The following is a 24,785-nucleotide window of genomic DNA, read 5'->3' as shown; positions in this document are numbered from 1 at the left end:
CAGTTGTTATTGTTCACATGTTGGTGCCAACGCCTCGCGATATAATCAAACGTTCAATATTTCACTGTTCGTTTCGTCATCATACCAGACATTTCATGACGGCTCTTTTAGAGGCGTGTCTAGCGATCTATTCCACAGACTCCTGAATGTCTTTCAGAACTTGTCAAATTGAAAGCTCTGAATTTATCCCAAAATAAAACATTGCTGCTAAAACGTTGCTGTATTTTTTTGAAGGCAAAATAATTAAAGACAAAATTGATTGAATGTTGTATAAATTCGCACTGCCCGCTCTGAGCGGGGCTCGAACTCGGGTCTTTTCTGTTCGGGAGTCTGACGCTCTAACGATGAGGCTAAATGCTGCGTAAACACGCAAAATAGGCTGCCCCCTATTTTGCGTGTTCCGCCCACAAGAACACGCAAAATAGGGGCGTGGTCTCGTTGCTCTCCCACGTGGAGAAGAGCGCGCATTCAGCGCTTGCATCGCCCCGTTATGGTAAGAGGCGGGACCTTTCCGGGCAAAGTGCGCTAAGCTGTTGTCCAATCACAACACGGGAAGCGCTGGCCCAATCAGAACTCGTTACGTGTTTCTGAAGGAGGGACTTCATAGAACAAGGAAATCATCAGGCCGTTTTTAGGACAGAGGAAACAGCGCTGTACAGATAAGTCAATTGTGTGAAAAATACTGTGTTTTTTTTACACGCGAAACATGAACTCATGTTATATTGCACACTGTAAACATAACCAAAGCTTCGAAAACACGCGAAGAATGGGACCTTTAAAACAAAATCAAAATGAAGTGAGTTTTTGCTTAAAACAGGCAAAATGATCTGCCAACGGGGTGAGAAAAATAATCTCGTTTCTGATTGAAATCTTGTGTCTTGTTTCCGTCCCAAACAGAAATCAGATTATTTTTCTCACCCCATTGGCAGATCATTTTGCCTGTTTTAAGCAAAAACTCACTTCATTTTTATTCTTTCCCCCCAGAAAACAAGCAAAAATGTCTTATCTTGTTTTACTTATCTAGTAAATGCATCTTGATTTAAGAATTTGTAGATATTTGGACTGGAAACAAGACAAAATGCAACGTGACAACCTGCTTACACAGAGAGCGGCTGGGGGCTGATTTCAGGCGCATAACATTGAACATTGAATATCATTGCACGGTGCACGGATGGTACCGCAGCAAAGTGCCCTGATTATTACGCAGGAATGAGAGTATAGTTCCTAGCTATATCAGTCTAAAAAAGTTGCAACTTTTAATTTTATACATGATCTACCTGGAGATTTGAAGAGGACACCAGTCATGGTCCCGGCAGCGATCGTGTTGAGGTCGTCCTCCGCTCCTCTGGCTTTCTCTATGATCACCCCAAATGCACTGTACAGCAGAGCTGAACACATAGAGGTATATACATTAATTTCAAGCATTAATATTTGACTTCTAAATGAAAATATACTGAAAACGAATAAAGATCGCCTTATGAGTGAACTAAAAAGATGGACAAGATTGATTCTGAGGGTTAGGGATGCTGTAACTGGGCCACTCACCGACTGAACCCAAAGTGTTCGCCCATGTGGCACCTTGGCGGGTCACCATATTCAGGACTCTGAAGTGGAGAGAAAGATGGAGATTAAGAGTTCAAAATAAAGTCTGAATTGACCCTAATCACTAATAACTTTGGTTCATCATAAATTCAAATGTTGTATGCTGTTGTGAGATTGTCTTTTGTCCAGGTGAAGCTACCGTAGTTTGGGTATGCTAACCACGAGCGAGAGGAAGGTTATGGAGGGAGTTCAATTCACGGTTTATGCTCTCTGTGCGATGGTCCAATAAACGCCCTTTAATGAAGATTACGACCCGTGTCTTGCCTCATAACATGACATATGCCAACAGCACACTGAAAAAAGGCTTTTCTTACTTGGTATTTTTGTCTTGTTTCTAGTCAAAATATCTAAAAATTCTTACATTAAAGGTGCACTTTGCAACTTTTCGTCCACTGGAGGGCGCCTATTCTAAACGGCTCGCGAGTACCGGGACTTTTATTATGACGGGACGGGACACAGTCGCCGGGCGCCTGCACTTCCGCTTTTTCTGCTCAGGTAAAAACAGCTATTTTTATCTTATCTGATACATTTAAGGGGCCAAGGGCTTCGGCCATCCGTCCTCTCTCTTCCCTGAACTGAAATGAAGTAGTGGGCTGTACTTTCCACACGATTGACTTCAGGTTCAAGTACGCCAGGTTGGCTGGTGGTTATGTTGGCCGCATACCGCCTCCCATGGCCGAGACTGGTATTACGACACCTGTCGGGCCGGGGCTAGTAATGCTACTGGTAATTAAGTTTGATATCTCTGCGGCACTATAACTTCAGATTTTTTTTAATGACATCGACGCCCTTATTTCTTCTCATTCTTTTGATGCGTGTAGGTCATTTTTTGGATATTTTTTCCTAAATTTTTACACATGGCACCTTTAAGAAAGATTTACTTGATGAGTAAAAATTATTGTCTTGTTTTGGTAAAAAAAAATTAAGAGTTTTTGCTTAAAATAAGATTAAAAAAATGTATCTTATAAGTTTTTGCTTTAAGATAAAAAATCTTTAAAAAATATTAAAAAATATTTTGCATTGGCAGATTATTTATCTTATTTTAAGCAAAAACTCTTCATTTTGAGTTATTTCTTCCCAAAACAAGACATTAATTTTTACTTTTCAGATTTTTTGGATATTTTAATTAGAAACAAGACAAAAATACTAAGTAAGAAAACCATTTTTTGCAATAAAATGCTTTTCTTACTTGGTATTTTTGCCTTGTTTCTAATTAAAATATCCAAAAAATCTGAAAACAAGAAGTATTTACTAGACAAGTCCAAATTAAAATCTTGTTTTGGAAAAAAATAACTCAAAATGAAGAGAGTTTTTGCTTAAAATAAGATAAATAATCTGCCAATGGGGTGAGAAAAATAATCTTGTTTTCTGTTTGAATTAAGATTATTTTTCTCACCCCATTGGCAGATTATTTATCTTATTTTAAGCAAAAACTCTCTTCCTTTTTTGTTATTTTTTCCCAAAACAAGATAATAATTTGGATTTGTCTAGTAAATGTTTCTTAATGTTAGAATATTTAGATATTTTGACTTGACTAATAAACGAGCAGGTCTTGGGAAAGGGCTCCAGAGTCTGTCTCTATCAATAAACACATGCATATCTTTGGTCCAATGCACATGCATCGGCAGCTGGTGTTTTTAAAGGTTGAATCGTTCAATAACAGCTTCCTTGACCTGTGTCCGTCTCTGAGAGAATACATTATGACACTTTTCACCCTGTAAATCTGCTGACAGCGGTAGAAAGGCAGACTTTGGCCCGCTGTGCTTGTAAAGAAGTGCATGTGAACGGCCTTTAGTGCTGCCTCGGCCACATGATGCTTTGGGCCGCACAGCTGTACACACAGTTTCAAAACAGTTGCGAAACATTCATCATACACTCCAAAAAATGCTGGGTTAAAAACAACCCGAGTTGGGTTGAAATGGACAAAACCCAGCAATTGGGTTGTTTTTTTAACCCAGTGGTTGGGTTAAATATTTGCTGAAAACAACCCAATCATTTTAGCGTGGATGGCAGCCGAACTCAGCACCGCCCACAACATCTGAGCTCGGGTTCGGTCTGGACTTGATCCATAGAGTAATTATGCCTGAACAGAAACTGCACCAACCCGACACCCGAAATAAAATCAGTTTAGCATAAAACATTATAGGCCTACACATTTAATGCCAGGTCATACAAAAGTAATTACAGCACCGCGCCGAGTCTTTAAAATTCGAACACATTATTTTCAATGAGTGTACGCACACCGCGGCGACTCAGGAAGTTGTTGAAAATCCTGCTGTGCCACAGAGCGCCAATGTACTGATTTCACCCTGAGCTACAAGATGCACATCCGGCAGCTCTTCTGGCACAAGAGGATTCAAAACTGAGCTCGCCGAGCTTTGAGTCCGGTGTGTGACCCCCTTGAAGCCTTGTGTGATTTTTTTGAAAGTGAGAGAATCCTGTGAGGGCGCGCGGCGAGCACAAATAACCTGATATTATTTTTTAATTATTCGATTACCTTGAAATACAGGCAAGACACATGTTAGTAGATGTGTTCCTAAAAATATGCATACATTTTAACGTTGGCACGTGACTTTTTTAAACCCGTGTTAGACCCGTGTTTCCCCTTGTCCGACCTGACCCGTATCCGACACAGTTGGATCTTTTTCACCCATTTCAGCAAAATTTGCGGGTCAACCCGTCGGGTACTCGAACCCGCGCAGGACTCTGCCCGCGGACATGGAAAACAACCGGCGGGAAAACCGCAGACTTGGCAACACAGTGCAGTTGAGCTCTGTTGACATTTGACAACTAACGTTATGCGTCGCTCCGCTGCTCTGATTGGTTGTCGGTCTGTCCAATCGAGGTCTTTCCTGGTTGGGTTGAAACACGCCCCATAATCACAGCCCAATGAGCATCAGACTCATATTCTGACTAGAGCTGAGGATGACCACGCCGGGCTACAATCATTGGGTTAAAACAACCCAATTGCTGGGTTTGACGCAAAGTCCGCGGGCTGTTTTTCATGTCTGCGGGTTAAAGTAACCCCAATTATGTGATATTTAGCCCCAGAAATGCTAATTTTAGCAGGGAACCTTGCCAAAAACATATTTTACCTCCCAGAATGCATTTTTTTTTTACCAGGGAACCTCTCCAAAAGGCAATTGGGCTTGTTTTGGGGCTAGTTTGGAGGTTCAATTGGGTGGGTTTTGTTTTGAAAACCTGGCAACCCTGATTTTCAACCTAACTCGGGTTGTTTTTAACCCAGCATTTTTTTTTTAGAGAGTATCAATCACTATTAATAAAGTATAAAATATATGCATAACAAGCACTATTGATTGACTATGTCAATGTCTGGCAGCGTATCACTCTATGTTTGTACTAGCAGTATATGTCCAGTTGAGCCTTGCTTAAGATGTTGCTCAAACCAGGCCTGATAACCAGAACACAAACAGTGACAGAAGGGGAACCGACTGTTGTAATGTCTAAATTATGTGTGTGTGTGTGTGTGTGTGTGTGTGTCAAGCAGCCGTCTTACTCGTTTCAGTAAGGATTTGCATGAAAAGAAAAGCTGTTTTATAAATCAGAAGATGTTTGTAGCATGTATTGTTATTGGTTTTCTTTTCCATGTTGAGACATCAAAGCCAGCGTGCCTTATGAATCCCCCAGACTAACCCGCACCACAGGTTTAACTCAGAGCAAAGCGCTCGTGACTGGTTTCAGTGGAATGTGGTGCACCCCCACAGGCCAAAACTTGACAGGACAGAGCTCGCTGTGGTTTATTTCTGCCTGTTCATGAAAGCGTGCCGCCTCTGACATCCTGGAACAGCCCTATTGTGTGTTACCTGACCCGCCCGCACCTTTACTAGGAAACACTGCTGCAGTTCCTGTCAGCGGCGCAGTGAACACTGCCCTCTGCTGGATACTGCTCACGATACGGTGTGTGTTAATATGCAGTGGATGTCCTGTTCTTAATCTTAATTTGACAAATATTTTTTTTATATATATATATATATATATATATATATATATATATATATATATATATATATATATATATATATATATATATATATATATATATATATATAGTACAGGCCAAAAGTTACTATTTGTAATGTTTTTGAAAGAAGTTTCTTCTGCTCATCAAGCCTGCATTTATTTGATCAAAAAAAAATTAATATTGTAATATATTATTACAATTGAAAATATTTGGTTTTCAATTAATTATACTTTAAATGATCATTTATTTCTGTGATCAGAGCTGAATGTTCAGGATGGTTCCTCCAGTCTTCAGTGATCATGATCCTTCAGAAATCATTCTCATAATTATGAGATAAAAGGTTTAAATGATGACAATTGTTGTCATAATTTTGAAGCAAAATTCATAATTATGAGATGTCTAAAATATACATATATACACTTTTTTAAAGGCTTAAGCTAGTCAAGTCACCTTTGAGTCATTCTATAATTAGGGGTACATGTCATGTCTGTGGACCAATTTTACAGATTTTTCTTTAACTTTTCACTTCAAGCAATGATCGCTTTTATATCAGATGACATTTCTTATTCATTTAATACAATAATCCAACAGATATCATCCTTTATCTAGCAAAAAATGGCATATTCTATACTGCAATTTGCTGTTTTTGTGCCGTCCGATTTGGTAAATGTGAGGTTTTGCTCTTCAGATAAGCTCTAAAATTCATTTTTCTGTATATATCTCTTATAAATATTTGTCCAAAATAATCATTAAAGTATGAGAAAGGTGTTTAAAAAATGTTTTGCTCATGTAGCTACATTAAATCATCCTTTTTGTGTGTGTCCGAGAAATCAGTGTCAACTGTGTTACTCCCTATAAACCCCCCTATAAATCAGCAATGGTTTGCTCCAAAGTCACATGTCCAACATCACATGAGGTAAATTTGAAGATAGTGTGGTAAGTCATAACTTCTCCAGATATGATCTATATTGTCTGCACATAGAGTAGATTAATTGACATCAACTGTGTTATCAACATGTTCTGCTGAACTTTTAATATTTGTAAATGTGTAGAGAAAGAATATAAAAACATAAGTTAATCAAGGTCCAAGGCCAGCAGTTTGGACAAGACCCTAAAATGGCCGAAATGTCAACTATGTTACCCATCAACTGAAACCGCTGACCAGGATCCACATGGTTGACAGTGTTGGCAATTCAATTTAAATGTAATTAATTGCTTGTACTCACATTTGTTGAATAAAAAGAAAGTTACCATATTAAAGAGAGTTTTCTCTTTTCCTTCTAATGTGTCTTGTAAACGCTGTTACGCTTGTCAACTGTGTTATGTGTGGTTGTTATGTCATAAATCTTTTAAATATGAACTAAACCGTCAGAAACAGAAAGTGATATCTCTGGAGATGGAAATCTTGGGTAAGGATGGTGAATAATAGCTACTAAATTCAGCATACTGTGGATTTATGACAGCATTTGTCTGCAACACAGTTGACAAAATAATAAATCAAATGCTAATTTTCATTAACATTTAAAAAAAGTCATTAGAGCTTAAGCTTGCCAAATAATTAATTTAGCACATAAAGGGCATATATTATTCAACCACCTAGTTTATTGATCAAAAAAGTATACTGATTTCCTGACATAAAGTGTACCCCTAAATATAGAAAGACTCCTTTATTTATCTAACGCTTTTATAGTGCCGATTGTTTCAAAGCAGCTTCACAGTGTTAACAGGTATAAAGAACAAATAAATAATGCAACAGAATTTGATTCGGCTGTACAGCCGCTCTGGAGAAAAGTGTTGCGTCCCTGTATCTGTGTGTGTGTGTGTGTGTGTGTGTGTGTGTGTGTGTGTGTGTGTGTGTGTGTGTGTGTGTGTGTGTGCTCTCTCTTTCTCCCGCCTCCTGTCAGTTTTTATAGGCACGTCTACACTGGATGGCTATTGGTCCATCTTCATTAATGGACGTGACGTCATGACTTCTGCTGCTAATCTTGGCTGCTTCCCAACTCTTATTTGTGCATCCTCACGTCTTTTCCTTGCGCCTTAGCCCCGCCCCTTCTGGACGCGAGGAAAAGACGCTAGGACAGAGAACGTACTCGGTTACTTTCGTAACCTCGGTTCCCTGAGAGAGAGGGAACGAGTATTGCGTATGGGAAAAACTCCTTTTCTCGAGAATGTGAAGCAAAACTTTATTAATAAAGGTATCTATGTAAAGCGCAGTGAGCTGCAGGGCCATAGCCCGGCGCAAGGAGCGCTCTGATTGGCCGGGCCGCGGCAACTGCAAGGAGCGCTCTGATTGGCCGGGCCGCGGCAACTGCAGGAACCTATGGTGAGGCGGCTGAGAGGAGCGAACCAATGGGGGCGCTCCAGAGAGACCGCCGGAAAAAGGGGGCTAAAAATAGCATACAGGAGGCTATATAAGACCCTGACTCACCATAGGTGTCAGGTTTTAAAATCGACTGAAGCGACACCTGAGAAGCACAAACACGGCACGGAACGCAATACTCGTTCCTCTCTCTCAGGGAACCGAGGTTACGAAAGTAACCGAGTACGTTCCCTTTCGAGAGAGGTTCCTCGTATTGCGTATGGGAACACAATGTAAAACGCTGTGTGCGCTGACTGACCCAAAATCCCCAACTGAATGAGCTGAAAAAACCTTTAGAGAGAACGACACAGGCGGGCTTCGAAGGAGAATGAAAGAACTGGAAGAGTCGGTTCATTTGAACACCTGACTGGACATTGTCGGATCTAAGGTAGAGTGTAATGGTGCTATGAACGATTGTGTATAAGCGGAACGCAATAAACAATCGTGTTGCCAGGGCTGCAGATAGCGCCCTAGACGGAAAAAAAAGCACGGCTTGTAAAGCTGGGACCTCCAAATTGTAGAATCTGTTAAAAGTGGGCGGAGAGGCCCAGCCTGCCGCCGCACAAATATATTCCATGGAAGTGCCACATGACCAAGCCCAAGACAAAGCCATGCCTCTAGAGGAGTGGGCTTTAATGCCTGTAGGACAGGTTAGGTCCTAGACCTATATGCTAGTGGGACTGCATCCACTATCCAGTGTGAGAGTCTGTTTCATGACAGCACAAACTTTAGTGCGGCCACCGAAGCAATGAAGAGCTGATCCGACTGCCTGAAGGGGGCGGAGCGCTCTAGATACAATCTCAATGCTCTGACTGAGCAGAATAGGTTCGCGTCTTATTCTCTCTGAGACGCGGGTTAAGCAGTGAAAAGACCTGCATACTGAAGGGGTTGATTGCACTTTCAGCATAAAACCATGCCTCGGTTTGAGCACAACCTTGAAGTTGCTGGACCCAAACTCAAGACAGGAAGGGCTCACGGACAGTGCAGGTAAGCCACCCACTCGCTTAACCGAGGCCACAGCCAGCAGAAAAGCGGTTTTGAGTGATATGTGCTTCAAGCTCGTGGTCTGAAGTGGTTAGGAGGGGGAACCCTTCACGGCTTCTAAAACCATGGCGAGTTCCTAAATAGGGACCGAGGAAGGGGCAAGGCGGGTTGAATCTCCTGGCCCCTTTAAGAAAACATACAATAAGATCACTTTTCCCTAGTGAATGTGCCGCGATCGGAGCGTGGCTAGCTGCTATGGCGGAGACACACACCCCGAGTATGGAGGGGGGACGACCCGCGTCCATTAGCTCTTGGAGAAAGCGAGCAATTCCGCCAGTTCGCATGAGTGTGCGTCGATGTTTCGCGTAGCACACTGGTTAGAAAACCACTGACCACTTCAAAGCAGAGCTGCCAGATAGCAGGGGCTCTAGCTTTCGAAATAGTGTTCATAACTTGTCAGAGAGGTTCCCGGATACCGTTGATGGGCCATACGTGGAGGGCCCACAGCTCGGGACTGGGATGCCAGATATCCCCTTTTCTTTTTTGTGGAATACTGTGTCTGACAGCTGAAACAGTTTGGAGAACCATGTGCGGTTCTTCCAAAGTGGGGCTATTAAAAAGCACAGGCTTGCAGCTGCATCGCGATCGGAGGGAGCATATAGAGGGAGTCTGGGCCAACATGGGCCAGGGCATCCCTGCGTTTGCAGAAAAATATTGGGCAGCGTGTGCTGTGCGAGCTGAATCGCTTGCGGGTAAAGGGACCATCCCCCTGGGGGCATGGGTCCTCTGGATAACATGTCCGGACCCTGATTCAGAATACCTGGCACGTAAGCCGCCCTTAGGGAGCTCAGATTGTGCTCTGCCCATAAAAGGAGATACTTAGCCATGCGGTGAAGAGAGTCTGATCTCGGCTGCCCTAGTGATTTTATGTACGTTATCAAGACGTGGTGGTTCTTATGACGTAAGACGCTCGTTGAGTCTTGAGTCTATGACAGTGACTGTACTGATAAGCCTGCCCCTCGAAGGCGAATCTCAAGAATGGCCTGTAGTGGGGGGGGGGGGGGGTATCGTAATGTGAAAGTATGCGTTTTTCAGATCTATTGTGAAAACCCAATCCCCGGGGCGAATGTGCGCAAGGATTTGTTTCACCGTCAGCACCTTGAAACGAGCGTGTCATAAGTGCTTTGTTCAGATGTCTGGAAAATGGGCCTGAGACCGCCATCCATTTTCGGGATGAGGAATTAGCGACAGTAAAAACCTGACTCGCTAGCGTCGGGTGTACTGTTTCCACCGCACTCTCCTTTAACAGTTTTAACGCCTCAGCGAGAAGCACGTGACTGACACTGCTTCTTACTGAGGGCTCAACCACGGCTTGAATCGCGGGGGTCTGCGAGCAAAACTGTAGCAAGAACCTCGTTTTATATGTTCAACACCCAATATTATATACCAGGAATGGGCTCGTGAAGCCAGGGGTTGAATTAGATTCGGGGGCTGGCCGCTTAGTAATAGGGGCCTGTTAGCCGGGTTGCTTGTGCTGTAACACTGCTTGTAACACTGTGGGGATAGTGTTAGTTTTGGCGGTGCAGGCTTTGCAGTGGGCGCTCGCCTCACATTTATATTGTGTGTGCGAGAGTGAACTTTGTGAAAAGTGCTTGGGTGCAGGAGTGCAGACTGTAAAGTGGGCACATTTCCTACATAGAGAAGCTCTTTTGTGTGTAGTGTAAACAATGTGCAGTGGCGCACAACCTACGTAGAATACCCACGGTGCAAACCAGTGAGCGAGTCCACAGGGGTAAACGCACACAGCATTAGTTTGCAGACGAGCGTGTTTAACACAGGCTAGTTGACTGCAATATTTCATCTCCAGTCACTTAACTTAAGGGAACTGGGAGAATGTAAGGAAGTGCGGGTGGTATGTGAGCCATTCCACAATGCCGTTATGCTCTAGTCTAGACTGAAAGCACGCATGCAGACAAGCGTGTTTGACCACAGGCTAGTTGACTGCAATAAGGCTAGTTGACTTTATATGGTGTAATCCGGCCGTTGTGGGGCTGAATTAACAGTGCTTATGTAGGGGTGTATGGCAAGCCGAATGGGTCAGAATTACGCTATAGATGAATCGCGTTTACAGTCAAACGCCGTAAAAAACAGTATTTGCGCCGCAAAATACGCCGTTGTGATTACAAACGCCGTAAAAAATGCGCGAAATATATCAAGGACGCCGTATTTTGTGGCGTTTTAGTCTGTCTGAAAAGCGCCGCTTTTTACGCCGTTCAGCTTGTCATATGACGGTGAAAAAACGCCGCTTTGGTTGCACAGAGCGCGCGTTATTTACGGCGTTTTGCTTGTAGTATAATGAGCCACACTCGATTTTCACAGCCAGTCATTTTAAACTGTTCTCACCCAATCCATGATGAACTAAGTCAGACCAGACAAGTTCAGCACGGATCATTTTAGCCAAAGGAGTGCCTTTGATAGGGTATTTTCTTCTACAATAGCCTATAACTCTTTGGATATTTTCATATTTACTAACATTAAACATATTAAAAGATCACAACTCGTTATCATATAGGCTACTTTAATGTAACTTTTGCTAAGATTTCATATTCAGCAATTATCCTACTGTAAACTGACCTATCCTATCCTACTGACTGTAAACGCGATTCATCTATAGCGTAATTCTGACCCATTCGGCTTGCCATACTCTGGTATTCTCTGTCCGCGGCGACAGCGCGACTGAACGAGAGAAGCGTGAGGAAAAACTATGGGGGTAATATTGTTGCATTATTCCAAACAAATATATTGTTATCCACAAATAAATGTAAAGCGATTCACAAAAAATAAATAATTTCACAAATCAATAGAATGAGATCCACAAATATATGCGGGAGTTTCACAAAAGTAAATTAGATTCACAAATAAATACAATGATATTTGTGAGTAACAAAAAAATCCACACATGTCAAAAACACACAACTCTGCCTTGCATAAGTTGCATTCATTTGTGAATCGCTTCCTGTGCATTTGTGGATCGCTTCCTCTGCATTTGTGGATCGCAGCACAGCACGTGGATTTTGAAACATTTCAAGCGTCTAGACTCAAGATAATCCACAAATACGGAGACTCCACCCACAGTCTACTTAAGCCAATCAGATCACGGCCATATCGTGCTGACCAATCGTAGCACGTTTTCGCTCCAACCAATCACGTTTTGGCCAGTGCCGCTGAAAAACAGAGTTACGACCACTGATCTATATAAATCTATATATCTATAACTATATATATCTATAACTCTCTCTCTATATATATCCAACTCTATATATCTATTTAATCAGATAACGGCCATATCGTGCTGACCAGAGCCAAGCTCTCAATTGTTCCAAACAACTATCCTGTCAATATTTTTAAATAGGATATAGCAGGACAAGCCTTTTCACTAAAGGCTATTAGCAGCAACGTCTGGCAAATATTAACACAATATGTGCATTGACGTCGCCAAGGCTTTACAGTAGCATTTTATTCTGAGGAGAGATAAAGAAGAGAATCCTCATTTGGGTCACGAGAGTACAACATATGATTTTACAGAGTTGAGTGTTGTAGCCAATCAAGTGGTCAGCACGATATGGCCGTGATCTGATTGGCTTAAGTAGACTGTGGGTGGAGTCTCCGTATTTGTGGATTATCTTGAGTCTAGACGCTAGAACTGTTTCAGAATCCACGTGCTGTGCTGCGATCCACAAATGCGCAAGACGAGATCCACAAATGCAGAGGAAGCCATCAACAAATGCACAGGAAGCGATTCACAAATGAATGCAACTTATGCAAGGCAGAGTTGTGTGTTTTTGACATGTGTGGATTTTTTTGTTACTCACAAATATCATTGTATTTATTTGTGAATCTAATTTACTTTTGTGAAACTCCCGCATATATTTGTGGATCTCATTCTATTGATTTGTGAAATTATTTATTTTTTGTGAATCGCTTTACATTTATTTGTGGATAACAATATATTTGTTTGGAATAATGCAACAATATTACCCCCATAAAAAACTCTGTCCGCGGCGCTTCTTCAGCACGGCGAGATCTCCAAGAAGTCCTCGCTGCAGCCTGTAGCACGATGACGTACTGGATCAGATCCAACGCGTACTGGACCCGCATGCGCGGTGGTTTCATTCACAATTCGATGACGTCATATACGCATGCGCAGAAGAGTTTTGGGGACATCATTGAATGCCCAAGAGAGTTTTGCTGGATAGATAAATACTCAAACCGCTCGCGCAAAAATAACGATTAATAACATGCACACGCCATCAGGACACACGTTTTGCATTTTCCGTGTAGGCATTTTCCCTGTGAATGTGTAGGCTGGTATTTTAAAGTTCTTTACAGATCGTGTTGCATTGAGGATTAAAATAACAGAGACAATTCCCAGCAAGCAATAGCCGTCATTTCACTAGTGATGGCCAAATGAGGCTTCCTGAACCACTGAGGCTTTCCAGCCCATTGGTTCACCAAAAGGTTCATTTACCTGAAGCCTCATGAAACAGTGTGCTCCCTAGTGACACCTGCTGTGCAAAGCAATGCATCGTACACAAATCTATTCATCCTGAGCAACCAAATTGTCATAGTGTGGGCACACCCTTTTTCTATTGCCTGTGTATTAATAAAGTATTTTACTCTGCCTGTATTAGCCTATGTACACACAACTCACACAAACACACAACTTTGTGTTCAACTATTCAGTAGTTCTTTGGGTTAGTGATGACAGTGAATGCCCAGAATGATTGTAAATAAATTATTGTGAGTGCAGTGCTTATGGGACTGGAATTGTGGAACAGCAAACTGCAGGGATGGGAAAAGCTTTCCCTAATACAGTCTAGTCTCATAATAATATTATTAATAATAATAATAGCAATAATATATATATATATATATATATATATATATATATATATATATATATATATATATATATATATATATATATATATATAAAATAACACTAGCCTACTACTAATATAGGATATATATATGATTACGTAGTATAGGCTATTTCAACTAGATATAGGTTAATTTACTCTAATAATCTACTGAACTATGTATAATTTACTCTAAAAATCTACTAAAATGTAATATAATATATAATACAAGCTATGATATATAATGATATCGCTACTACATACAACCAACACCTCAACACCAATGCAAATGCCTACTGCAAACCCCACAAGAGCCGCGAGGTTTCGAACCACTTTTATCCGAAAGCGATACTCAGAATGAAGCAATGACGTATTCAACAGAAAACGAGGCCTCGTTTGTCATCGTCACGTGATTTTCACGGAAACGATACAAGCCTCGAATCGGGGCTTCATCTGGAACGCCCCTTTTTGCTCGACACAAGCTCCGGAGCCTCGCTTCAGATGTCCCATCACTACATTTCACCGTCTAGGTTTACTATAGACCTGATATAGTCCGGCTATGAGTAGACCACTTTTAGCCAAAAGAATCTTGAATTTGGTTACATCTAATTTTTGTCCAAATAACTTGTGAGATGTATGATATTCCATCATGTAAGCAAAGTTAACAGTGATTACAAGTTGTTTGGTGTCATTTCTTTAACATGATATGTGCATAGGCTGTGTATAGCCACGGTTTAGCTCCTATACAGACCGGCTATTCGTAGCTCACTTTTAGTCAAAAGACAAAACTGATTAATTGTAGTTTTTGGCAATGTAGCACATGATATGGTTAATATTACATCATGTTCGCATTGTCAATAATATCTGCAAGATGTGTCATTTCATGTCACGGTCTATCCACGATTTAGCTCTGAATTGGACGGCTATGTGTAGTCTGCTTTTAGCCCACCCATTTGTAAACATTTGAATTCGTTTTAGCTTTGCTGTCCCGCATAACATTCACTTAAAATGTAAGACAGTCAAAGAAAATCGTAAGCTAGATATATTTGGAAAAAAAAAATGAAAAAAAAGAAAAGAATTACCACTCTCAACCGCTAGGTGGCAACTGTCGCCTGTGCTACTGGCAACGGCAGATATCGCGAAAAACATTTCTGTCGGTTGGAGTGGATTTTGGAGTGGATTTTTTTTTACACAAGAAGAGGAGAACGGAGAACAACAACGGGCAACAGTAAACGTTAAAGGACATGATTTGGCCTTGTAAGTATCTGTGTTTTCGTTTTGACATATGCTCATTATATACATTATTTGTTATCGTGTATGAACGGTGAGATTTTAGCTTAGTAACATTGTAGAATGAAGCCATGTGGTTAGCATGCTACATGTACACCTTCAAGGGGATAAACAAGAAACGTGCAACCTATAATAATTTGTTATGAAAGCCACAAATATCCTTTTACTCTTTAGATCATTATATGAAAATATGAGTCTTTGAATTGGCAAGGCAAAATTGAATTGCATATTTTACCAAGCCAAAAGTGCTTTACATAAAACATAAAAGCAACATTGGGGAATTTAAAAAGTCAATATAAGACATTGTTCTATAATAATAAAAAACATGATAACAGGAGAGTAAAACTTAAAGTGCAGTGTAAGAAATGTATCATTATTCCTTTCCAGTTAATAAAAGGCAGTGGCAAACAGTAAACCTTGATTTAAAATAAATGAAGAGTTGCCGGAGGACTGCAGGTTTTCTTTGAGTTTGTTCAAGATATGTTATGTATAAAAACTGAATTCTGCTTCTCCATGTTTAGTTTTGACTCGGGGGACAGAAAGCAGACCTGACCCAGATGACCTGAGAGGATGGTTCATAATGCGACAGACGATCAGAAATTCACTTTGGCCTTAAACCATTCAATGCTTTCCCAATCATCTTCCTCATTGTTCTAATGCAACATAATGGCTAAAATATCTTTTAAACCCAAAAATTTAAATTCTGTCATTTACTCGCCTTCAAGTTGTTTCTTTTTGTCTGTTGAAGACAAAAGAAGATATTTTGAAGAACCTGGGTAATCAAAAGCTTTATGGGCCCCATTGACTTCCATTGTATTCATTTTCCTACAATGAAAGTCAGTGGCTACCATCAAATATCTGGTTACCAACATTCTTCAAAATATATATTTTTGTGTGTGTTCAACAGAAGAAAGAAACCCATACAGGTTTGGAAGAACTTGAGGGTGAGTAAATGATGACTATCTCTTTAAACATGTCACATACATGTATCTTAACCTTTTATAGCCCAGCTTTAGTGCGCATCCAAGCAAAAGAGAATGACTTCATCACAATTACTTTAAATAAAGTAAACAATTATGATGTCAACATTGCTTTTCTTGTGCAATGTTTTGTTTCTTATTTGGCAGATGCCATGATGACCGACTTCCCAGCGGCAACAGAGTTTATATATATATATTTTTTATTATATTACGTTGTTAATATTCCATATTTCTTATCCTAATTTTATTTTTAACATTTTATTTGGTCATTTTTATGTTTTGATCTTTTAGTATTATCTTAAGTTGTCTAGGTTGTTAATGTTCTTTTTCTAAATAAAACCTTTATATTTAATGTGTTTGGATGGATTGTTATTTTTAGAACCCGTTATATTTGAGTGAAAAGAATCCTTTAGCCATTTTGTTGTCTATTAAATGTATAGATTAGTCATGTGTTAGCCGTCTATTTGATGACTAGTCTATCCTTGGGCTATGGTTAGACGTCTATTAGATTTTCACTGACAGCCCAAATTTAGCCTTGTTTTAGCCTAGACCCATATTTGCTGTCTATTAGACATATAGATGTAGCCATTCAATAGCCGTCTAATCTTGGGCTATGATAGACGTCTATTAGATTTTCACTGAGAGCCCAAATTTAGCCTTGATTTAGCCTAGACCCATATTTGCTGTCTATTAGACGTATAGATGTAGCCATTCAATAGCCGTCTAATCTTGGGCTATGATTAGACGTCTATTAGATTTTCACTGACAGCCCAAGTTTAGCCTTGATTTAGCCTAGACGTCTGGGCTGTGTTTAGACGGTTATTAGACGTCTTTTAGATGCACAATTGCTTGCTGGGTTACTTGACTCGTTTTTCCTTCCACTCAACAGCAAGTACGATCAGAATATATAAAAATGTACTGTTTTGCATGCATGTACAGCGAAACTAGGATAATTTAAGCATCACATTAATGAAAAGATGATTTATTAATCAATAATTACTTAATACTATTTATCAGTACTACAACTACACAGTTTAGAACATCATCTATATACAAGGATCATACATTATGACTAGCGCATACGCATTATAAGTTAACTCAGAGATCTGTATGAATGACATTGCCATAACGATCCACCATCCAGTACGTATTGGATCTGATGATCCAGCAACGTCATCGAGCTACAGGCTGCAGCGAGGGGTGTCTCAGAACTTCGGCTCAAGTTGGTTTATTCACGCTTGGGCGTCGTGACGTCATTACTTGGGGTGGCGGCCATGTTGATGGCCTCCTTTAGCTACTGCGCACTGTTTATAGACCTAACGTTACTCACCTCTCACTCGTGTTTTTTAACTTGATTAATTTGGCGTTTTTGTTTTAACCATGGTAAACCGTTGCTGCATTGTAGGGTGTAACAGCGCAACACATAATCGTCGTGGGGAAAAAGTCGCAAATGGGTTAACTTTCCACCGCTTTCCTGCTTGGAGGCGCAACCACGGAGACCAAGTATCCGAGGTAACAAAGAGTCGTCGGCTCGCTTGGATCGCGGCTGTAAGACGACCAAACATAACCTTCCACAGTATCCCGATGTCAATGAGAGTGTGCTCCCTGCATTTTCATTCTGGTAAGTACGATTTTCTTTTTATACATTGTTTCTTTCCTTCAACCGCGACACCACATACATACACATGAATGCGCGCGCACACAAACATAATATTATGGTTTTATATGTTTTCAACTCTTCTGCTATGGGATGATAATTTTGATTGTTTTACCAGGAAAACCATCAAATGAAATGTACAACACACATCCGGATTGGGCACCATCTCTAAACCTGGGCCACACTGACATGAAGCCCACAGAGACTGCACGCTATCAGAGACTGGAAAAGAGAAAACGGCAAAGGACTGACAGTACACCTGCGATGAATGAGATCGTTATTGATGACCTTGTTCCACGAGGTAAGCTTAACAGAGCCAGCAGATACAAGACCTTATATTGTTTTTGTTTCTGTTGCAGCTGCATGTGGCACATTTAGCTAAAAAATATCCTTATCTTATCCACAGTGGAGACACCAGCACCAGTAGAGGATGGAGTTGACCAGAGACTGATGACAGAATGTGACTTTTGTCAGCGTCGGCGCGATGAAATCAACCGGCTGATGGAAGAGAACAGGGCCCTGAAATGTGAGCTTAGCCACAGAAAAATGGATGAACATTTCCTGAAGGATGACAACGTCAAAGTGAAGTACTACACTGGACTTCCACACTTTGAAGTTGTCATGGGTGTTCTAGCCTGTGTTGAACCGTATGTGACACAGAGTATTCTGTCACCTTTTCAGATGCTTTTCCTGACTCTCATGCGCCTTAGACTAAATTTACCAATACAACACATTGCCCACCTCTTTTGTGTAGACAGAAAAACTGTTTCCAAAACCTTCAGTAACATGATAAATGTTTTGCATGCGCGCACCAGCCCTTTGATTAACTGGCCAGGGCGAGATGCGTTGCATGCAACTATGCCCCATCAGTTTGTGGAGGCCTTTGGGAAGCGTGTTGCTGTTATTCTGGACTGTTTTGAAATATTCATACAGAGACCATCAAATCTTAAAGCTCAAGCTCAGTCATATTCCCACTACAAACACAACACAACTATGAAGTACCTTATTGGTATTACACCACAGGGCTCAATTTCATTCATTTCCAAAGGATGGGGGGGCCGCGTCAGTGATAAGCACATAACTGATAACTGTGGGATTCTGGACAGACTGTTACCTGGGGATTTGGTGTTAGCTGATCGTGTCTTTGACATAAAGGACAGTGTGGGACTTATGTGTGCCGAGGTAAAGATCCCTGCTTTCACAAAAGGATGCAGTCAGCAAGATGCAAGAGATGTGGAGAGCACAAGAAAAATTGCCCGAACTCATGTGGAAAGGGTGATTGGAACCGTCCGCAACAAGTACACTATTTTGTCAGCTAAAGTACCGGTTCACATGGTGTTGCCACGCAAGGATGAAGACAGGACATTCCTTGATAAGATTGTGTCTGTATGTTGTGCTCTGACAAACATGAGCCCTAGTGTTGTGCTGAAATAAATGTGCATTAAATACAGCCATAAGTGTCTGTTGCATCCATACCCACAATCTTCACAATAAATATACTTAGATGCATGTGTCTTATAAACAAGAAGCAATAACAGTATGATGTGCAAAAGCAAGACGTGTCACACAATCAGATGTTTTTTGGTGTTTATTTGCAAGTAGTGCGACCTGAGAACATAGTGCAGTTGGAATGCTTCAAGGTAAAAGGTTACAAATAAAAAGTGGACGCAAAAAATGTAGTGCAATTTCTTATATAACAATAATACACATTTTTTAAAATATAAATTCTTTCAATACTATAAATAAATAGGTATCTATAAAATAACAATGGAGACAGAAAATGGAGGTAGTGCAAAGTATACATATAGTAAACAATAACATTGCAATAACGGATACAAATAAAATGGAGGTAGTGCAATTTCTTATGTAATAATATTAAATATAAGTTTCGTATAATTTCCATGCTATAAATAAATAAATAGGTATACACATAAAAATGGAGGTAGTGCAATTTCTTATGTAATAATAATAATAAATATAAGTTTCTTATAATGTCCATGCTATAAATAACTATACATATATAATATATGTATATATAATATATAATATACAATATATGTCTTTGGACAGCTGTGTGACTACAGACATGCATCACAAAACCAGGAATCATCTGCTGGAGTGGTTGCATCAAGTCCAACACAGGAAACGTGGAACCACTGCGTCGCACAGTTCTTGTTGTCACACGCAACCATGTCATCCAGTTCCTCAGGCCCTTGGCACTAACACACAACATATTCTCTTTCTTTTTTGTGGTTCTCTTCCTCGCTCTCTTTTGCCCTCTTACTTGTGGGACTGTTACAGTGTTACGAGACTTTAGAGGCATAACTATAGAGGGCTGCGGTGTGGAGGCATCTTGTGTGTAGTGGCAGCAAATGAGCTCAGGGAGGGAAACCTTCAGGAAAAATTCCTGTGCCTTCTGCAGACATGACGACTCCCAGAACCTGACATCTGGCATGACTCGGACAACAACAAGATCTTTCTGTGTCCACACCACAAAGTCACAGTATTTGGACTCAGTCACAAAGATCTGTGTCTGCACCTGTGTGTAGTATCTGTGGCCTCGTTTAAGCTGAAATGTGTTGTCCACAAGTTGGAGACAGAAGTTCCTGTCACCATCACAAGCCTCCTGGACAGTGGCATTCTTGTGCTTTGCTGGACACTAGGGCTGTGCGATATGGCCAAAATTTCATATCCCGATATAGCTCATTTGATATCCCGATAACATAACGATATAGCAATTTTTCTGTTAATTCAGTTTATGAATAGTGATACAAAATTGCAACGTGGAAATGCAGTTTGAAATAATATACAAAACAAATAAAGGTAGTATGGACTACATTTTTATTTTATTTAGAACCTTTTTTTCAAGTAAGACTGTTGGTAAAGTTAACACCTGCCTAGGGATGCTAACCGATGACCGTTTGACCGATGGTTGACCGTATCAACGTTAACCGATCAAAGTTGACGGTTAAAAAAAAAAAGGGATCTCTAAATTAGGCTATTATACAGTGGACTAAACGCTACTACAATTATACTTAATAAACCAATATACATTTGGTGTGCGCTCTCAAGGTTTTCAAAAAGTAAACAGGCTAAAACACTGGAGGTTAGAGTCAGGGCAGACGACAGTATGAAGCGTGCATTTCGCTGAAGATGGGCTTACATTTGGAAATATATTACATCTTTATTTTCAACGCAATCACCTTGTACCCATTGTCCTCAGATTATAAACAAGCTCCTCGGCGGCGCGTTTGCTGAACTCGTGTTTCGCGCTGTGGGGGATTTAAAAAAAGTGACGTGAGTGGAAGGGAGGCGGCAGCGCTAGGGGTGTGTGTGTGTGTGTGTGAGAGAGAGGAGAGAGAGAGAGAGAGAGAGAGAGAGAGAGAGAGAGAGAGAGAGAGAGAGAGAGAGAGAGAAGAGAGAGAGAGAGAGAGAGAGAGAGAGAGAGAGAGAGAGAGAGAGAGAGAGAGAGAGAGAGAGGAGAGAGAGAGAGAGAGAGAGAGAGAGAGAGAGAGAGAGGGGCTGTTATTTCAAATAGCGAAGCATATTTTAAACTAATCGGTGGTCGGTCAAGAAAATGTTTTCGCCATCCCTACACCTGCCATTAAAATATTTCAATATATGGCTATATGATGTGCCACGCGTAAAAGCCTGTTGCATCTGAAGTTAGTTTTGAGCGCTTATGCCACCACTCTGGCATAATTACTCTGAGAATTACCCTGGTCTGAACAGCGTCTACTACCGTCTTCCTCCATGTTTGTTTATGTATTGCAGCGTACATGGGCATGCCGTGGCGTGAGGTGCATCTTGACGTAAAATTCTGCCGTAAACGCCTTATCGTGGCGTAAGCGATAGAGCCTTATATAAAACGATAGACATTTTCTATCGTCCAGACGATATATTTCGTCATATCGCCCAGCCCTACTGGACACTTGATTTCCAGGCAGCCTTTCCCACAGCAGATACAGTAAAGTAATCCATCGGGAGAAGCGCCTACTTGTGGAAACCCAGGGTTGATGCAGAATCCAGACAGCTCAATGTTCAGGTCAGTGTAGTGTGGTGCTTGTTTGGCCTGATAAGCACTCCTTGCAGTCTCCTCATGCTCAATTCCTCATCTTGTGTCTTGTGTAGTCAACAGTGCTGTTGGGTAGCACAATTTTCTCACCGTGGACACAGCCGGCTTCTCAATGTTGCAAACAACAACTGCATGCATAGCTGAGGCGGTTACTCTCCCTGCCCGTACTCCATACCAGGCAGATGACTTATGCTGCTGCTTTGTGTGTATGCTGATGATGTCGGCTTGTTCCTTTGTCACAGCTGCAATGTCTTTCACTGTCTCACAGTGCTGGAGAAGGACAGAAATTGGAGCATGAGCAAACTGTGGGTCACGCAGACGGTCTTGCAGGGGTTTTGGCATCACAGCTGGCTGGACAGGGTCAGCATAGTCGGGATAGTAGGTGTCCACTGTCGACATACAAACTGCCCTATGTTTATGGAGAACAGGGAGCAGTGACGACAAGTCGTCCAATGTGGCTTGAGGCGTGTCTGCTGGCTCGCGTCCGTAGGCCAGGCATGGGACTGTTGTCATTGATGACTCTATCCAGAGCAATCCTCTGAGCTTTAGCAGAAGTAAAGTCCATCTTGTGGGCGACCTCTCCGTGGACTTTGTTAATTCCAGATGGTATTTTCCAGTAAGCAGGCACATCTGTCACAGTCTTTTTTCCGTGGATGCGAACTGCTGCCTCAATCTTAAATAATAGAGCCCCAACATGTGACTCTGCAATCCCAGCCATGCATGTACAGTGTGCTCAGCAAACCTGACCATCGTTGGCAATGATGACCCATGGCTTCAGAGGAGTCTCATTGATGCGCTGAGAGTGCAAGACCTGAGGAGACAAATTTACATACATTATGCATTTGTTCATTTGTCTTAAAACTGGAAAAAAAGCAGTAAGAAACAAGTAACACTCTACATTAAAAATGACAGATAAGGACAACACTTCATGTTTCATTCTGGAAACCAAACATTAACCTCAACCTCTCAGTAATGTTGTATACAATGACATATAATGACATTTATATATACAACAGTAAAGTATAATATTTTAATATATATATATTAGGGGTGTAACGGTTCACAAAATTCACGGTTCGGTTCGATACGATACACTGGTGTCACGGTTCGGTTCGGTACGGTTCGGTATGTTTTAGATACAGCAAAAAGAAAAAATTGGCAGATAAATTACCTTTTTTTACAATTTTTTTATTAAAACTAATAAAACTGATCCGCTGTTGCATACCACAAACACAGCATTGATTCATTATTTTTTATTTAAAATCCAAAAGTTTTTACTGAACATGCCTCGTCAGAATTCCAATTCTCTTCGTTTACTCTTTAATAGAAGTCAGGTTACGTAGCCTATACTACATTTAAACAACATTTTATTAAAATAATTTATTCATATTTATATACTTTAGATTTAGCTCACACAAGTGGCAAAACATTTAAACATAGGTTATAGCCTTAAATCACAAACATTTTAAATTAGAAACTTACAATAGTCTTTTCAAAAACAGCCAACTCTCGTCTTTTCTTTCGTTTTTACACCCTTTTAAAGGAAATCCTGCAGGTCAAAAATAACTTTGCTTTTCACCTCCGAGAAAGTACGAGTGCTCTCCATTATGGCACTTTTTTTTACCTAAATGCCAGGTAAGGTGTCGTTTTGTTGCTTTACTTGATAAAAAAAGCAGTGTGTTGACTTTGAAACAAGAGTATATTTTAAATGAGATGCATCTGTGGTGAAATTACTAGATTTTCGCGTCAGTACATGTTTATTTTAATGTGAACAATGTTCTGTTGCTTTAACGCAGCAAAAAATAGCCTCGGTACGAAAACGATCCGTGCACTGCTGCAGACGCAACACTCCTGGAACGGACTGACGGACAGCACCCGCGTGCAGTGTGAAAGCTGTAATCCGTTAACATGGGTACTGAAAAAAATACGCACCGCACACGCACTGCAGACGGAGTATGTGTGAAACGGGCGTCTCATATCCGCGGCTATAAATGGACCACTCGCCGCGGTGATGTCTTTTGCCATTTGAATAAGTTGGAATTGTCTGTCTAAATGCTGCGGGGATAGTTTGTGGGATAGTTTGTGGCTGTTTCTCCTTTTTGTCGTCTTGTAGTCGGCGTAAATGAGTTGATTGACATGACGTGAATTATTCCCGCTGCTGTACCATCAGCAAATGCGACATACCGTTGTTTTTTTAATCCATCATTCTTGCCAACACCATCATAGCTTATAAAGAATCCAAAGTTCACCCAAACACCAGAGTAAGCGAGCACATGACTGAGCAGCCTAAAACATATTTGGTGTTTTTTTTTTTTTTTTTTTTCACAAGCTTCGGCGGTGTCAGGGGCATTGCCTGTTATGTCGTTTTGGTTATTGGGCTACCTTGTTGAACGCATAATATTATATTTCACACACTTTTTTTATTTTCCAAATCTAATTAATTAGTCCAAGAACCGTTCGGTACATAATGCGTACCGCGTACCGAACCGAAAGTCTCGTACCGAACGATTCAATACGAATACGCGTATCGTTACACCCCTAATATATATATATATATATATAGCTTAAGTCAACATTGAACATTTGAAATATGTGAAATGTCCTGGGTTACTTTCCTGGCTAAAACTCATATTTCTGTTGCTATCCCTCTGCACAACAACAACCACGCTGTTATCTTACAAAGGCCAACATCACGCTATGGTTGCCTTCAAGTAAGCAAAACGATGCTTTGAAAACATCTGTTTTCGCTGGAAGGGCAAGGGGGTAGCAACAGGACAATAGTACAGAGACTGACATGGAAGGGATAACGTTAAGGTTATGAGAGCATTAAAATACGGTATATTTAACAGGAAAATACTAAAACGGGAAGACAGCGGGAAAACGGGAGGGTTGACAGCTACTAACTACACTTTTGAAACACATAGTTAAAAGGACACG

The 24,785-nt window shown here is 40.8% G+C and overlaps 2 protein-coding genes across 2 annotated transcripts in view; one reads left to right on the top strand and one right to left on the bottom strand.

Moving 5' to 3' along the window:
• timm23b (translocase of inner mitochondrial membrane 23 homolog b (yeast)) overlaps positions 1 to 24,785 on the bottom strand; it is a 62,544-nt gene that overhangs the window by 17,649 nt on the left and 20,110 nt on the right. The window contains exons 5-6 of the mRNA XM_067421914.1: positions 1,546 to 1,604; positions 1,278 to 1,388 (exon numbers count right to left, since the gene is read on the bottom strand). Of these exons, the coding sequence (XP_067278015.1) occupies positions 1,278 to 1,388; positions 1,546 to 1,604 (170 nt within the window). The remainder of the gene's footprint in view (positions 1 to 1,277; positions 1,389 to 1,545; positions 1,605 to 24,785) is intronic.
• On the top strand, positions 17,360 to 19,223 carry LOC137044687 (uncharacterized). Its single transcript, XM_067420924.1, has 3 exons — positions 17,360 to 17,737; positions 17,892 to 18,074; positions 18,180 to 19,223. Exons 1-3 carry the CDS (start codon positions 17,497 to 17,499, stop codon positions 19,205 to 19,207), a joined length of 1,452 nt encoding a protein of 483 aa, XP_067277025.1. The 5' UTR covers positions 17,360 to 17,496; the 3' UTR covers positions 19,208 to 19,223.

This window comes from Pseudorasbora parva, chromosome 17, assembly GCF_024679245.1.
Source record: "Pseudorasbora parva isolate DD20220531a chromosome 17, ASM2467924v1, whole genome shotgun sequence".
NCBI lineage: Eukaryota > Metazoa > Chordata > Actinopteri > Cypriniformes > Gobionidae > Pseudorasbora > Pseudorasbora parva.
This window is presented reverse-complemented; position numbering and strand designations above follow the sequence as displayed.